The sequence below is a fragment of the Enhydra lutris genome, unplaced genomic scaffold, assembly GCF_002288905.1.
Source record: "Enhydra lutris kenyoni isolate GAN:26980312 unplaced genomic scaffold, ASM228890v2 scaffoldscaffold21, whole genome shotgun sequence".
NCBI lineage: Eukaryota > Metazoa > Chordata > Mammalia > Carnivora > Mustelidae > Enhydra > Enhydra lutris.
In genome coordinates, this window is record NW_019154105.1 from 36,424,686 (window position 1) to 36,440,783 (window position 16,098).

Sequence of the window (16,098 nt, forward strand, 5' to 3'; positions counted from 1 at the left end):
ATGGCCAATGCAGTGAGGAGGGAACCATGGTCTCAGAGAAGGGCAGGAGACAAACTAGCACACAGGAGAGTGCGTGGGGAAAATGAATTCCCTTAGCAATTGGCTTGGCAAGCGAGAGGGTCTGCATTTCCTGAGTTCTTGCAACCAGTGGGGCTTAAAGTCTGGAGTTTTAAAAATCAGCATGCTTTGCTCTTGGAGAGCTTGGAGGACACTGCAGCTGCTCCTGAAGATAACTGTGGACACACAGCATGGAAACAGTAATCTGAAGAGCATCTAGGCACACAGTGAGGAGGTTAGTTGCTATCAGAGCATGTCCCAGGGAGGCAGCATTCATGGAAACCCCTCTGGGAACAAAGGAACTGACAGGTATCATTTCCTTCCTCCTGCTCCTCGGCACAAGCACAAGACCAGCTGTAGGAACCAGTGCAGTGCTAACACTCACCACCTACCTTGCTTACACCAAGCCCTGTTCCCCCAAACTCCAGTGGAACTGTCCTTCCCAGTCACACTTGCCTTAGTCCCAGGACAGCAGGCCCCTTTCCCAGAAGACCAGCCCAAACCCCTGCCAGATGAGGAGTTTTGTGAGGTCTCAGTTCCCATGGTGGTGGTGGCAGGTCTCATTTCACAAGGAGACCAGAGTACATCTAGTTAAAAATGCACCACATTCAGGCCAGGGACCAAACACTGCCCACAACAAGCAAAGACAGCCCCTGCAGACAACTGGTCTGAAGGATAAAGTGGTCAGGTCACAATAGCAGAGCACACACAGCACACACTGGAGACACTCCTGGAAGCACCAGGCCCGAGGGAATAGGGGCCACTACACTATGCAGGGCACCATAAGACCTCTTCTTCATAGAGTCATTACCCTCAAGTCATTACAGGAGATATAGCTGGTTTTTCTAACATAGAAAAACAGGGAGACTTAGACAAAACATAGAGACTTAAACAAAATGAGAAGACAGAGGAATATGACCCAAAAGAAAGAACAGGACAAGGCCACAGCTGGAGAATCTAAGCAAAACAGATATAAATAACATGCCTAATGGAGAATTTAAAGCAATGATCATAAGGATTCTCACTGGAAAGGATACTCTTGAGAAAGGTGTGGAGGACATCAGTGAGACTGGGAATAAACTTAAGGGAACACAGTAATTCCATCAAACATAATTAACATTTGTATTATAGAAGTCCCAGAAGAAGGGACAGAAAGGTGGCAGATAACTTATTTGAAGAAATAATAGCTGAAAACCTCCCTAATCTGGGGAAAGAAACAGATATCCAGATCCAGAAACATAGAGACCCCCCAACAAAAGCAATCAAAGCAGATCCACACTAAAACATACTGTAATTAAAATGGCAGAATAGGGGCACCTGGGTGGCTTAGTAGGTTTGGCATCTACTTTCAGCTCAGGTCATGACCCCAGGGTCCTGGGATTGAGCCCCACATTGGGCTCCCTGCTCTGCGGGGAGACTGCTTCTCCCTCTTCCTCTGCCTGCCGCTCCCCCTGTTTGTGCTCTCTGTCAAATACAAAAATAAAATCTTTAAAAAATGGCAAAACATAGTGATAAAGAAAAGATATTAAAAGTAGAAAGACAAAAAACGGTTACATACAAAGAAACACCATAAGGATAGCAGCAGATTTTTCAGTAGAAACTTACACCACCAGAAAGGAGTGGCATGACATATTCAAAGTGCCGAATGGGGAAAAATCTGCAACCAACAATACTCTATCCAGCAAGGCTATCATACAGAATAGAAAGAGAGATAAAGAGTTTCCTAGACAAAAAAAACCTAAAGTAGTTCATGACCATTAAACTCAGCCCTGTGAGAAGTCTTTAAAGGAGAGTATTTGGTAGAAAAGAATGACCAAAACACAATATGAAGGTAGGAAACACAAAAGCGGGAAAAAGAATATTTCTATAAAAAGTCAGTCAAGGAACTCACAAAATAAAAGGATGTAAAATAGGACACCATATGCCTAAAATGTGGGGAGGAGAGAAGAAAACAATGGGTTCAAACTTAAATGACCATTAGCTTAATACAGACTGCTGTATCCAGAAAAGGTTATATATAAACCTAATGGTAACCAAAACAAAACAAATCAAAACAAAAAAACATGAATAAATATGCAAAAAATAAAGAGAAAGAAATCCAAATATATCACTAAAGAAAACCAGTAAATCATGAAAGAGAAAAAGACAAGAAGTGTTCATAGAAAATCTTTAGAAATGATCATAAAACAAGTATTAAAATAGCAGTAAATACATATCTATCAATTATTACTTTGAATGTAAATGGACTAAATCAAAAGACAATCAAAAGACATAGTATGACAGAATGGATAAAAAAAAATAGATCCATCTGTATGCTGCCTACCAGAGACTCACTTTTGACCTAAAGACACCTGCAGATTAAAAGTGAGGGGATGGGGAAACATTTATCATGCAAATGGATGTCTAATAAAGCTGGAGCAGCAATACTTATATCAGAAAAAACAGACTTTAAAACAAAGATTATAAGAAGAGACAAAGAATGACACTATATAACAATAAAGGGGACAATCCAACAAAAAAATATAACAATTGTAAATATTTATGCACACAACTTGGGAGTACCTAAATATATCAAACAATTAATAACAAACATAAAAGACCTAACTGATAATAATACAATAATAGAGGGAACTTTGATACCTCACTTATATCAATGGACAGATCATCTGAACAGAAAATGAACAAGGAAACAATGGCTTTGGATGACATACTGGACTAAATGGATTTAACAGTTATACTTGGAACATTTCATCCTAAAACAATAGAATATATATTCTTTTCAAGTGCACATGGAACAGTCTCCAGAATAGATCACATGTTAGGCCATAAAACAAGTCTCAAAAATTTAAAAAGATTGAAGTCATACCATAAATCTTTTCTGACCACAATACTTTGAAACTAGAAGTCAATCACAAGAGAAAAAATCTGGAAAGACCAAAAATACATGGAGGTTAAATATCATGCTAACTAAACAATGAATGGGTCAACTAGGAAATAAAAGAAGAAATTTAAAAAACATGGAAACAAACGAAAATGAAAACACAATGATTTAAAACTCTGGGACACAGCAAAAGTGATTCTAAGAGGGTAGTGTAGAGCAATGTAAGCCTATAAGAAAAATCTCAAATAAACACCTAACCTTACACTGAAAGAAGCTAGGAAAAGAACAACAAAGAAAACCTAAAATCAGCAGAAGGAAGGAAATAATAAAGATTAGCACAGAAATAAATGATATAGAAACTAAAAAAAAAAAAGAAGAAGAAGAAGAAATCAATAAAACCAGGAGCTTGTTCTTTGGAGAAAAAAAATAAAATAAAATTGACAACTCTCTAGCTAGACTTACCAAATAGAAAAGAGAGAGGACCCAAATAAGTAAAGTCACAAATAAGAATGTTGAAATAGGGCGCCTGGGTGGCTCAGTGGGTTAAGCCGCTGCCTTAGGCTCAGGTCATGATCTCAGGGTCCTGGGATCAAGTCCTGCATCGGGCTCTCTGCTCAGCGGGGAGCCTGCTTCCCTTCCTCTCTCTCTGCCTGCTTCTCTGCCTACTTGTGATCTCTGTCTGTCAAATAAATAAATAAAATCTTTTAAAAAAATGTTGAAATAGCAACCAACACCACAGAAATATAAGCAATTTTAAGAGAATATTATGAAAAACTATATAGGAAAAAAATTGGACAACCTAGAAGAAATGGATAAATTCCTAGAAACATATAAACCACCAAAACTGTAACAGGAAGAAATAGAAAATTTGAACAGACTGATAACCAGCAGAGAAACTGAATCAGCAAAGAACTCCTAACAAATGAAAGTCCTGGACCAGATGGCTTCATGGGAGAATTCTACCAAACATTTAAAGCAGAGTTAATACCTATTTTCTCAAACTATTCAAAGAAATAGAAAAACAAGGAAAACTTCCAAATCTATTCTATGAGGCCAGCATTCTCCTGATACCAAAAGCAGATAAAAGCCACCACCACCGCACATACACAAAAAAAAATCATCAATATCCCTGATGAAGATAGATGCAAAAATTCTCAACAAAATACTAGCAAATTGAATCCAACAATACATTAAAAAAATCATTCACCATGATCAAGTGGGATCTATTCCTGGGTTGTAAGGGCAGTTCAGTAGTCTCAGATCAACCAACACGATACACTGCATCAGTAAGAGAAAGGATAAGAACCATATGCTCATTTCTTTTCTTTTCTTTCTTTCTTTTTTAGAGAGAGAGAGAGATCATGTGCATGAGTGAGTAGGGGACGAGGGAGAGAGAGGGAGGGAGAGAATCTCAAGTAGGCTTCATGTACAGAGTGCAGCCTGATGTACAGCTCAATGAGACCATGACCTGAGCCAAATCAAGAGTCAGACACTTAACTGACTGAGCCACCCAGATGGCCCATGATCACTTCAACTGACATAGAGTATCGATTCCATTTACGATAGCACCAAGAACCATAAGATACCTGGAAATAAACCTAGCCAAAGAGGTAAAGGATCTGTACGCAAGGAACTACAGAACTCATGAAAGAAACTGAAGAAGACTCAACTGACATAGAAAAAGTACAACAAAGTACAACATTCATTCATGATAAAAACACTCGACAGAGTAGGGGCGCCTGGGTGGCTCAGTGGGTTAAAGCCTCTGCCTTCGGCTCAGGTCATGATCCTGGGGTCCCGGGATCGAGCCCCGCATCAGGGTCTCTGCTCAGCGGAGAGCCTGTTTCCCAGCCCCCCTCTCTGCCTGCCTCTCTGCCTATTTGTGGTCTCTGTCTGTCAAATAAATAAATAAAATCTTAAAAAAAAAAAACACTCAATAGAGTAGATTTAGAGGGAATATACTGCAACATAATAAAGACCAAGGCTAGCATCATTCTTCATGGAGAAAAACTGAGAGCCTTTGTCCAAAGGTCAGGGAAAATACAAGGATGTCCACTCTTACCACTTTTATTCAACATAAAGCTGCAAGTCTTAGCCACAGCTATCAGACAACAAAAAGAAATAAAAGGGATCCAAACTGGTAGAGAAGAAGCAAATGTTCAACTATTTGCAAATGACATGGTACTATATATAGAAAACCCAAAAGATTGCACCAAAAAAACTGCTAGAAGTGATAAACATATTCAGTAACAGGATATAAAATTAATGTACAGAAATCTATTGCATTTCTAGACACAATAATGAAGCACAGAAAGAGAAATTAAGAAAACAATCCTATTACGATTACACCAAAAATACTAAGATACCTAGGAATAATCCTAACTAAAGAGGTAAAAGACCCATACTCTGAAAACTGAAACACTGCTGATAGAAACTGAAGATGACACAAAGAAATGGAGACATTCCATGCTTATGGATCGGAAGACCAAATATTGTAAAATGTCCACACTACCTGAAGAAAGCTACACATCTATCTATCTATCTAATCTATCTGGTTTTTTTTTTTTTTTCGCTTTTTAAGTAGGCTTCACACCCAGTGTGGAGCCCAACTTGAACTCATGACCCTGAGATCAAGACTTGAGCTCAGAGCAAGAGTTGGACACTTAACTGAGACATGGAGGTGCCCCTATCTAGCTAGCTATTTTAAAGTAAGTTCTATGTCCAATATGGGGCTTGAACTCACAACCCCAGGATCAAGAGTCACATGCTCTACTATCTGAACCAGCCAGGCACCCCAGCAATGTATACACTTACTGCATTCCTCTCAAAATACCAACAGCATTTTTCACAGAAGTAGAACAAACAATCCTAAAATTTGTATGAATCCACAGGAGACTCCAACGAGCCAAAGCAACCTTGAAAAAGAAAAGCAAAGCTGGAGGCATCACAATTGCAGACTTCAAGTTATATTACAAAACAAGCTATAGTGATCAAAACAATATGGTACTTGCAGGAAAACAGACATATAGGTCCATGGAACAGAACAGAAAACCCAGAAAGAACCTCACAGTTACATGGTGAATTAATCTTGACAAAGCAGACAAGAATATCCAATGGGAAATAAGCAGTGTCTTCAACAAATGGTGTGGGGAAAGCTGGACAGCAAAATGGAAGAGAATGAAACTGGGCCACTTTCTTACACCACATACAAAAATAAATTCAAAATGGATGAAAGACCTCAATGTGAGACCTGAAACCATAAAAATCCTAGAAGAGAACACAGGTGGTAATTTCTCTGGCATTGGCCATAGCAACTTTTTTTCTAGATAGGTTCTCTGAAGCAAGGGAAACAAAAACAGAAATAAACTACTGGGGCTACATCAAAATAAAAAGCTTCTGCCCAGCAAAGGAAACAATGAACAAAACTAAAAGGTAGCCTATGGAGTGGAAGAAGATATCTATAAAGGACATATCTGATAAAGGGTGAGTATCCAAAATATAAAGAATTTATATAACTCAACACCCCAACACCCCAATTAAAAAACGGTCAGAAAAGATGAACAGACATTTCTCCAAAGAAGACATGCAGATGGCCAACTGACACATGAGAAGATGCTTATCATCACTTATCATCAGGGAAATGCAAATCAAACTATGAGGTATCACCTCACACCTGTCAGAATGGCTGAAGTCAACAACAGAAGAAATTAACAGGTGTTGGGGAGGATGTAGAGAAAGGAGAACCCTATGGCACTCTTGGTGGGAATGCAAATGGAGCCACTCTGGAAAACAGTATGAAGGTTCCTCAGAAGGTTAAAAATAGAACTACCTTATGATCCAAAAATTGCAGTATTGGGTATTTAACCAAAGAACACAAAAGCACTAATTCAGGGGTGCCTGGGTGGCTCAGTTAGTTAAGCGACAGACTCCTGATCTCAGCTCAGGTTTTGATCTTGAGGTCACGAGTGCAAGCCCCATATTGGGCTCCATGCTGGGCATGAAGCCTACTTTTCAAAAAAAGGAACTAGGTCAAAGGGATACATGCACACCTATGTTTTTAGCAGCATTATTTATGATAGCCAAGATATGGAAGCAACCCAAATGTCCATGGATTGATGAATGGATAAAGAAGCTGTGGTGTATATATACACAATGAAATACTGCTCAGCCATGAAAAAGAATGAAATCTCGACATTGCAATGACATGGACAGAACTAGAGAGTATAATGCTAAGTGAAATAAGTCAGAGAAAGACAAATACCATATGATTTCACTCATATGCGGAATTTAATAAAAACAAAACAAATGAACATAATGAGGGAAAAGAAAAGAGAGGAGAACCAAGAAGCAGACTCTTAACGAGAGAGAACAAATGGATGGTTACCAGAGGGGAGGTGGGTGGGGGATGGGCGAAATAGGGGATGGGGATTAAGGAGTGCACTTGTCATGATGAGCACCAGGTGATTAAAATAAAAACTTAACTCAGGTCATGATCCTGGGGTCCTGGGATCATCCCACATCAGCAGGGAGCCTGCTCCTCCCCTCTCCCTGTTCCCTCCACCTCGCTTGTGCTCTCTCTTGCTCTCTCTGTCTTCCAAATAAATAAATTAGATCTTTAAGAAAATTAACTGTATAGAGGGAAAAAAATTTTTTTAAATAAAAAGGTAAAGAAAATTTTGTAGCAAGTAAAACTACTAACAGTATCAAATGCTACCAAGAGGACCAAGTAAGATGAAGACCACAAAATATTACTAGATTTATCATCACGGAAGTCATTAATAACTTTGTGGAGAGTCCCTTGTCTGAGTGGTTAAGGCATGATGGAGAGGTGAGGAGATAAGAGACAATGAGCAAAGATGATTCTATGAAAGTTTGGCTATAAAAGGGAGGAGAGAGCAGATACTAAGTGGGTTGAGAGAGGTTTTGCTTTTTTTGCTTTAAAACTGGATAAAGGGGCGCCTGGGTGCTCAGTTGGTTAAGCACCTGCCTTCAGCTCAGGTCATGATCTCAGGGTCCTGGGCTCTTTGATCAGCGGGGAGCCTGCTTCCCCCGCCCCCCCTCTGCCTACCTCTGTACCTACTTGTGATCTCTGTCTGTCAAATAAATAAATAAAATCTTAAAAAAAAAACTGGGGAAACTTGAGTTTGCTCACATGCTAATGGGGAGGATCTAGTTGTGAGGAAAGAAGCTAAAGGGGTTCTACTTAATGGCGAGGTTCCTGAGGAGGGAGGAAAGAGCAGTGTCAGAACACAGGTGTGGGGCTGGCTTTCCTAGGAGGAGGGAGGGGGTACACATCTACTGCAACCTGGAAGGACAAGAGCATAAGTGCAGATCATGAACTTTGGAAACTATGAGTGTGGGAAGTTTGGGAGTAACTATCTGGTCCTGCCTACATTTTTTTAAGAATTAGGAGACTCCAGGGGTGCCCAGGTGGCTCAGTCAGTTAAACGCCCAACTCTCGGTTTCAGGTCAGGTCACAATCTCACAATCATGGGATCCAGCACCACATTGTGCTCTGCACTCAGTATGGAGTCTACTTCAGATTCTCTCTCCCTCTCACTCTCTCTTTCAAATAAAGAAAGAAAATCTTAAAAAAAAAAAAAAAAAAAGGATTAAAGGATTCCAGGAACTCTCTTGTTTTTTGAAGTGAAAAAGAAGTGTAAAAGTCCCACCCCTCTAAAAGAACCCAACCTCCATTTATGAAGTGTTCGATCAGAATCTATTTTATGTCTCTCATTCTACATTTCTAACACAACATGTAATCAGAGATATCGTTATAGAATTAAAATCAGGACAAGTATTTATTCTAAAGCATTTGTTATAATTAGTTCATCAGAGCACTAATACTATTAATAATCTCCTAAAATTCAGAAAGTTTTGTGATATATATATGTATATACATATATATTTTTTTCTCATATGTTACAGTTTTTATTTTTTTAATTTACCCTACAAAATTATTTGGTTATGTGGGGTAGATTCCAAGTCTTTTTCCATCTCTGTGTTCTTTTTTTTTTTAAGATTTTATTTTTAAGTCATCTCTACACCCATCATGGGGCTTGAACTCACAGCCCTGACATCAAGGGCCAGACTCTCCACAGACCAAGCCAGCCAGGCACCCCACCCCACCATCTCTGTATTCTTCACAGCCACAAATAGAGTTCCTTGGCTGTTCGAAAGTTTTTTTTGAGCTTGAATAATCTTTCTTTATAATTTTTAGGTATAATGAGATTTTATTCATACACTCAGATTATTTTATGTAATAGTATTCTTTATTCATCACTCTAAATTTGATCTTTAAAAATGTCTTCATTCTGTTAAATAAAAGCCAATGGTAATCATCTTTCTTCACTAATGAGTTTAAGGAATATATTTTTTTCATTCCAAGTTATTTTACTTCCAGTTCACTGAGCAGTATCATAGTTCTATGAATTGGTGAGTAAAACTTCCTTAGCCAACACCAAACATAAATTTACTTTTTAAACACTCACTTTTCAAATTTTATTCATAACCATTGAATATTTGCATGAGAATGCAAATATATTACTAGAAAGATAATTTAAATAGTTAAACAATAGACACAGTATAAATAACTGTAACACAATGATATTACTGAACAAGTCAAAGCATAATCTCTTGTGACATTTTTGCAAAAAAAAACTGGTATTTTTATGGGGTACTTTATATAGTGTTTAATTTAATTTTAATTTGTAAAAAGATTTATTTATTTATTTTCAGGGGGGCAGAGGAAGAAGGAGAGAGAGAATCCCAAGCAGACTCCCAGTTGAGCCCCACTCAGGGCTTGATCTCACAACCCTGAGATCATGACCTGAGCCAAAATGAATAGTCAGACACTTAACAGACTGAGCTAATCAGGCATCCCTATAATATTTAACTTTAAAGGAAGTAATATTGTTATCAAGGCTGTTGAATAATGCCCCTCCAAATCCATGTTTACTCAAAACCTCAGAATGTAAACTATTTTGAAAATGGGGTTTTGTAGATGTAATTAGTTAAGATGGAAACAAGTTATAGAAAAGTATGTTGGTGTGACCAAACATAATTCTTTTTTTTTTTTAAGGATTTTATGTATTTATTTGTCAGAAAAAGTGGGGGGGGTACACAAGCAGGGGGAGCACAGGCAGAGGGAGAAGGAGGGTGTCAGCTGAGCAAGGAGCCCGATGCAGGACTTGATCCCAGGACCCTGGCATCATGACCTGAGCCGAAGAGAGATACTTAAATGCTTGAGCCACTCAGGCATCCCATCAAACATAATTCTTAAAAAATATATATATATCCCTAGAGTGGGGTGTCTGGTGGCTCAGTGGGTTAAAGCCTCTGCCTTCGGCTCAGGTCATGGTCCCAGGGTCCTGGGATCGAGCCCCGCGTTGGGCTCTCTGCTCAGCAGGGAGCCTGCTTCCTCCTCTCTTTGCCTGCCTCTCTGCCTACTTGTGATCTCTGTCTGTCAAATAAATAAATAAAATCTTAAATATATATATATATATATATATCCTCAAATAACAAATTCCTGATAATTATAAAATTCTATATAAAAGGTTAGAACTTCCCTGACTTATACTAAACAATTAACCTTTAAAAAAGTAAGCAGAAATATATTCTTTTCCTTCATGGCTATTAAGAAACATTTGCAGCTCTTTTTTTGTGCCCTCTACTAAGACATATGGAGGGACCAAGAACCCAGTGATCAGACTGCCATCCAATGAATGCAAATTGCTCTTCATTACAAAGACTTTGGGTACAAAGTAAGTTTAGGCCAGGGAAGATAGCTTGAATCAGACAGGCGAGAGGAACTGGCATCTAGGAAAGGCTCAGAAATAAAGTTGGTCAAGTAACAATGGCCAGATCACAGAAAGTCTTGGGAACTAGAAAAAGGAACTGGCATCTTAGGTGGTAAGAACTGAAGAACGCTATCCCTTTTGAGCAGAGTAGTGCATGTTGAAGAAGAGGTAATAAAGCAGAGGGTGTAGTCTCCTGAGTGAATGCCTGCTTTGAATCCTGATTCCATCACTAATTAATTGTGTACTCCTGGGGAAGACCGTGAACTCTTCTAAGCACAGGTATCCTAGGGCAATAACATTCAGCTCTTAGAGATATTATGAACATGAGATTAAAAATGATAGGGGAAGGGCTTAAAGTCATGCCTGGCCCAGAGTAACAACAAAAGGAATGCTATTCACACTCAATGGACATGATCAAAAGATGTAGGCTGATAGAAGGCTACCAGGAACTGGAAAGTAGCAATGGAAATTTAGAAGAATAAGACCCATTTGAGGGGTGCCTGGGTGGCTCAGTGGGTTAAGCCTCTGCTTTTGGCTCAGATCATGATCTCAGGGTCCTGGGATTGAGCCCCGCATAGGGCTTCTGCTCAGCGGGGAGCCTGCTTCCTCCTGTCTCTCTGCCTACTTGTGATCTCCCTCTCTCTGTCAAATAAATAAATAAAATCTTAAAAAAAAAAAAAAAGACCCATTTGAAAGAAGACTGGGTGATTGTCAGAAGATAAGATTTGAAAGAAAATGTATTATTTACTTCGGGTACCCCTTCTCATGCATGGGGAACTTCCCACGGAACCAAAGAGCTTTGTTGAGAGGCAGGAACCCCATCTCCCATAAAGCTGAAGACAGATACTCATCCTCACTCTCCTTGGAAGTTTTGGGCCCAGGATGGGCCTGCAGCTAGTAAAATAAGTACTTGAATCTAGGACTTAAAATCCAAGGCAGGCTTTATAAAGAAGGTGTAGTGGACATAGTTCCTGCCCATTTCTCCATGGCCTTCCTTCTCGGCCTAAATGAGCCAGGGTTGGTGTCCACTGATGCCACCGAAAAATGATGAATTTCAGTTCCAACCCCCGAGTCTGGGAGACATGTTCAGAGAAGACTTGAACACACAGAGTTTGAGATGAAAGCTGAACAACGACTAGATCTTTCATGCAAGCTGAAAATATGAAAATAAAAGCAACACGAGAGTACAAGCAATACAAAAATAACAATTACAGCCTTAAAAAAGAGAGGGAAAGAAGGAGAGGAAGAAATGCTGGTAAGGATTACAAAGCTGAGCTCCAGTTCAAGGCATAGAGGAAATACTTAGTAAGTATTGATTACCTGGACTGTGGGGCTCTCCAGACATTTCAAATATTTATACTATAACTCTCACCAGCTATTTAACTTTACATATTTCTCTACCATTCAGTGATCAAGCCTATATTTAGAACTCAAATTACTATAAATATTTAGTACCATACTATGTTATATGGGATAATATCGACAGCTATCCCTTTGTTACCATGAAGCAGAGGAATGAGATACAAAGAGGTATGCACAAGACTAGAAAGTGATGGACAGCTCATGACTGGCCAATGGAAGCCTTTTTGGTTAGACTGATGTTTGGAGATCCCAGTGAATAAGTTCTGCTAGGCACTCCAACATTAGGGCACAGAGCATTCCAGCGAGAAGGAACAGCTAATGTAATATCCCCAATGTGGGATAATGTTTGGCTTGTTACATGAACAAGGAGGCCAGTGGGGCTAGAACAGAAAGGGTGAGGGGAGAAGTAGAATGAGTTGAGCTCAGAGCTATAGTCCCAACTCAGAGAGGTGCTGTCAGGGGATGGAAGGCTATTAGTACTAGGAATTCAGAGGGAAGGGAGATCAATGTACTCTAACAGATAACGTACAGAAAGCTTCTAACACACTGCCTGGCACTGAGTAGGAACTATATATAATGTTTATTACTATTATTGTTGCCATTAGTAACAACTGTTGCAAGAACAGTACAAAGAATTCCCAGGGACCCATGGCCAATATTTTCCAAATGTGGATATTTTACATTTGCTTTCAATGTATATGGTATGTATACTTCCCCGAACCCACCGCCATGCCCTTGTACCCTAAATACTTCAGCGTAGCGTTCTCAAAACAAGAAACCCTGTTACGAAACCACACTAAAGTCATCAAAATCTGGAAGCTAACATTTATACAGTGCTGTTATCTAATCTACAGGCTTTATTTTGGATCTTATCATTTGTTCCAATTATATCCCTTATAGCAGAAGAAATTCAAGATGATGCATTGCCCTGTCTTTATTTGTATCAGTGTGGACTCATGAATACTTCCTGTTTTAATAAATGATCATCTTTTATCATCATTATCTATTTTGGTGTTGAAATTATCCCAGATTTGGACAGTAGGGGCCTCTACAAATGGCCTCTTCTGTCCCTTGAACTGTCTCCATTATTCTTTGAGCGCTCCCTTACTTTGTGGCACTACAAGATGTTCTGGATCTACCTTGTATTTTTCCAGTCCTGGAACCAGCCATTTCTCTAAAGAGCTTTTTAGCCATGTGTGTTACTAATTAAAATTCCTCCCACCAACCCCCACGTTCCCTCCCGAAAAAGATTATTTAATACCTTTTGTTGAATCCATTCCTCCAACTGCAAATAACGTTCCAACTGTTGACTTTCTAGGTTTTGTCCGAGGGCTTTGTAACATGGGTCGTCTCTCTGGTAATAAATGGTATTTCATCGCTTCCATAATAAGTTTCTGACATTCTATATCATCCCGAAAAAGTGCATTATTTTCCATGTCTGCCAGGAACTAGAAAAGAATAATGAGTATGTGTGCTGAATGAGCAAGAAAATAGTAATTAAAAGAATATATAGTTCACAAATGGAAAGGATCTCATTTAGGAAAAAAAAAATCCAAGACTGGACACCTATTTTTAACTAAAATATGCAATATTTACAATGTACAAGATTTACATTTTAAATTTCATTGAAAAATATAAACTGAAGAGGATAAGTGGTATGCTCTGAAACCTGAGTAGTGTTTATCTCTGGATAGTGGAGAAATGGTGCTTCTTAAATAATCTTTTTACTGCTTTTCTATATTGTCTAGGTTTTCTAAAATAAGTCATTTTAACCTTATAAATTAGAAATGATTTTAACTGAAGAAGAGTAACTGTAAGTAGAAGTTGACTAATTAGACTGCATTTACCTGACCTCTCTAAATGGGGCTCAAAGAACAATAGCAGGGGCACCTGGGTGACCCAGTGGTTAAGCATCCAACTCTTAATTTTGGCTCAGGTCATGATCTCAGAGTCATGAGATCGAGCCCTGAGATGGGCTCTGCGCTGGGTAGGGAGTCTGCTTGAGGTTCTCTCTCTCCCTCTCCCCTGGCCCTTCCCACATCTAAAAACAAAACAAAACATAACAAAACAAAACAAAACAAAACCCGAAACCAGCAAAAACAACTTCCCAGTTTCTCAAGGAGCAAAGAACTCTAAATGGTGATAATCCTATGATAACTTACATACCTTGTGCTTCACTGAATCCCTTTTTAAAAATTTATATAATTTTATGCAAATGAATAGATACGGTTCCACCCTTTTTAAAAGATGATTTTCTTGTCTTATCAGATAAAGGGCTGGTATCCAAAATCTATAGAGAACTTCACAAACTCAACATCAAAGAACAAATAATCTAATCAAGAAATGGGCAGAAAAGGAATCTAGTAAGAAGTTGGTTGAAAAAAAAAAAGGAGAGAATGTGATTAGGCTGGAGACTAGAACAAACCATACATTAGATTTAGGGTATATTTTGGTCTGTTAGAAGAAACCGTATCCCAAAATTTTAAAGAAAGAAAAACTTATATGTATACAAAAAATAAGAAATGGGCAGAAGACATAAACAGACATTTCTCCAAAGAAGACACACAAATGGCCAACAGACACATGAAAAAATGCTCAACATCACTCGTATCAGGGAAATATAAAGCAAAACCACAATAAGATACCACCTCACACACTGGTCAAAATGGCTAAAATTAACAAGTCAGGAAATGACAGATGTTGGTGAGGATGCTGAGAAAGGGGAACCCTCCTACGTGGTTGGTAGGAATGCAAGTTGGTGCAGTCACTCAGGAAAACAGTATGGAGGTTCCTCAAAATTTGAAAATAGAGCTACCCTCTGACCCCGCAATTGCACTACTAGATATTTACCTCTACAAATGTAGTGATCTGAAGGGGAACCTGCACCCCAATGTTTATAGCAACAATGTCCACAATAGCCAAACAATGGAAAGAGCCCAGATGTCCATCAACAAATGAATACATAAAGAAGAGGTGGTATATATATACAATGGAATACTACTCAGCCATCAAAAAAAATGAAGTCTTTCACGAGTACTTTATAGTTTTCTGTGTATAGATTCTTAGCCTCTTTGGTTAGGTTTATTCCTAGGTATCTTATAGTTTTGGGTGCAATTGTAAATGGGATTGACTCCTTAATTTCTCTTTCTTCTGTCTTGTTGTTGGTGTAGAGAAATGCAACTGGTTTCTGTGCATTGATTTTATATCCTGACACTTTACTGAATTCCTGTACAAGTTCTAGGAGTTTTGGAAGTTGGTGGCATCACAATTCCGGACTTCAAGCTCTATTACAAAGCTGTCATCATCAAGACAGCATGGTACTGGCACAAAAACAGACACATATATCAATGGAACAGGATAGAGAGCCCAGAAATAGACCCTCAACTCTATGGTCAACTTCGACAAAGCAGGAAAGAATGTCCAATGGAAAAAAGACAGCCTCTTCAATAAATGGTGTTGGGAAAATTGGATAGCCACATGCAGAAAAATGAAATTGGACCATTTCCTTACATCACACATGAAAATAGACTCAAAATGGATGAAGGACCTTAATGTGAGAAAGGAATCCATCAAAATCCTTGAGGAGAACACAGGCAGCAACCTCTTCGACCTCAGCCGCAGCAACATCTTCCTAGGAACATCGCCAAAGGCAAGGGAAGCAAGGGCAAAAATGAACTATTGGGACTTCATCAAGATCAAAAGCTTTTGCACAGCAAAGGAAACAGTTAACAAAACCAAAAGACAACTGACAGAATGGGAGAAGATATTTGCAAACGACATAATAGATAAAGGGCTAGTGTCCAAAATCTATAAAGAACTTAGCAAACTCAACACCCAAAGAACAAATAATCCAATCAAGAAATAGGCAGAAGATATGAACAGACATTTCTGCAAAGAAGACATCCAGATGGCCAACAGACACATGAAAAAGTGTTCCATATCACTGGGCATCAGGAAAATACAAATCAAAACCACAATGAGATACCACCTCACACCAGT

General features: G+C 38.8%; 1 protein-coding gene across 4 annotated transcripts in view; it reads right to left on the reverse strand.

Moving 5' to 3' along the window:
* Positions 1-16,098, reverse strand: part of LOC111149257 (kelch like family member 5) — a 100,230-nt gene that overhangs the window by 21,633 nt on the left and 62,499 nt on the right. For all 4 annotated transcript variants that reach the window (XM_022506218.1, XM_022506217.1, XM_022506215.1 and 1 more), the window contains one exon: positions 13,361-13,547. In XM_022506218.1, coding sequence (XP_022361926.1) covers positions 13,361-13,547 — 187 coding nt within the window. The remainder of the gene's footprint in view (positions 1-13,360; positions 13,548-16,098) is intronic.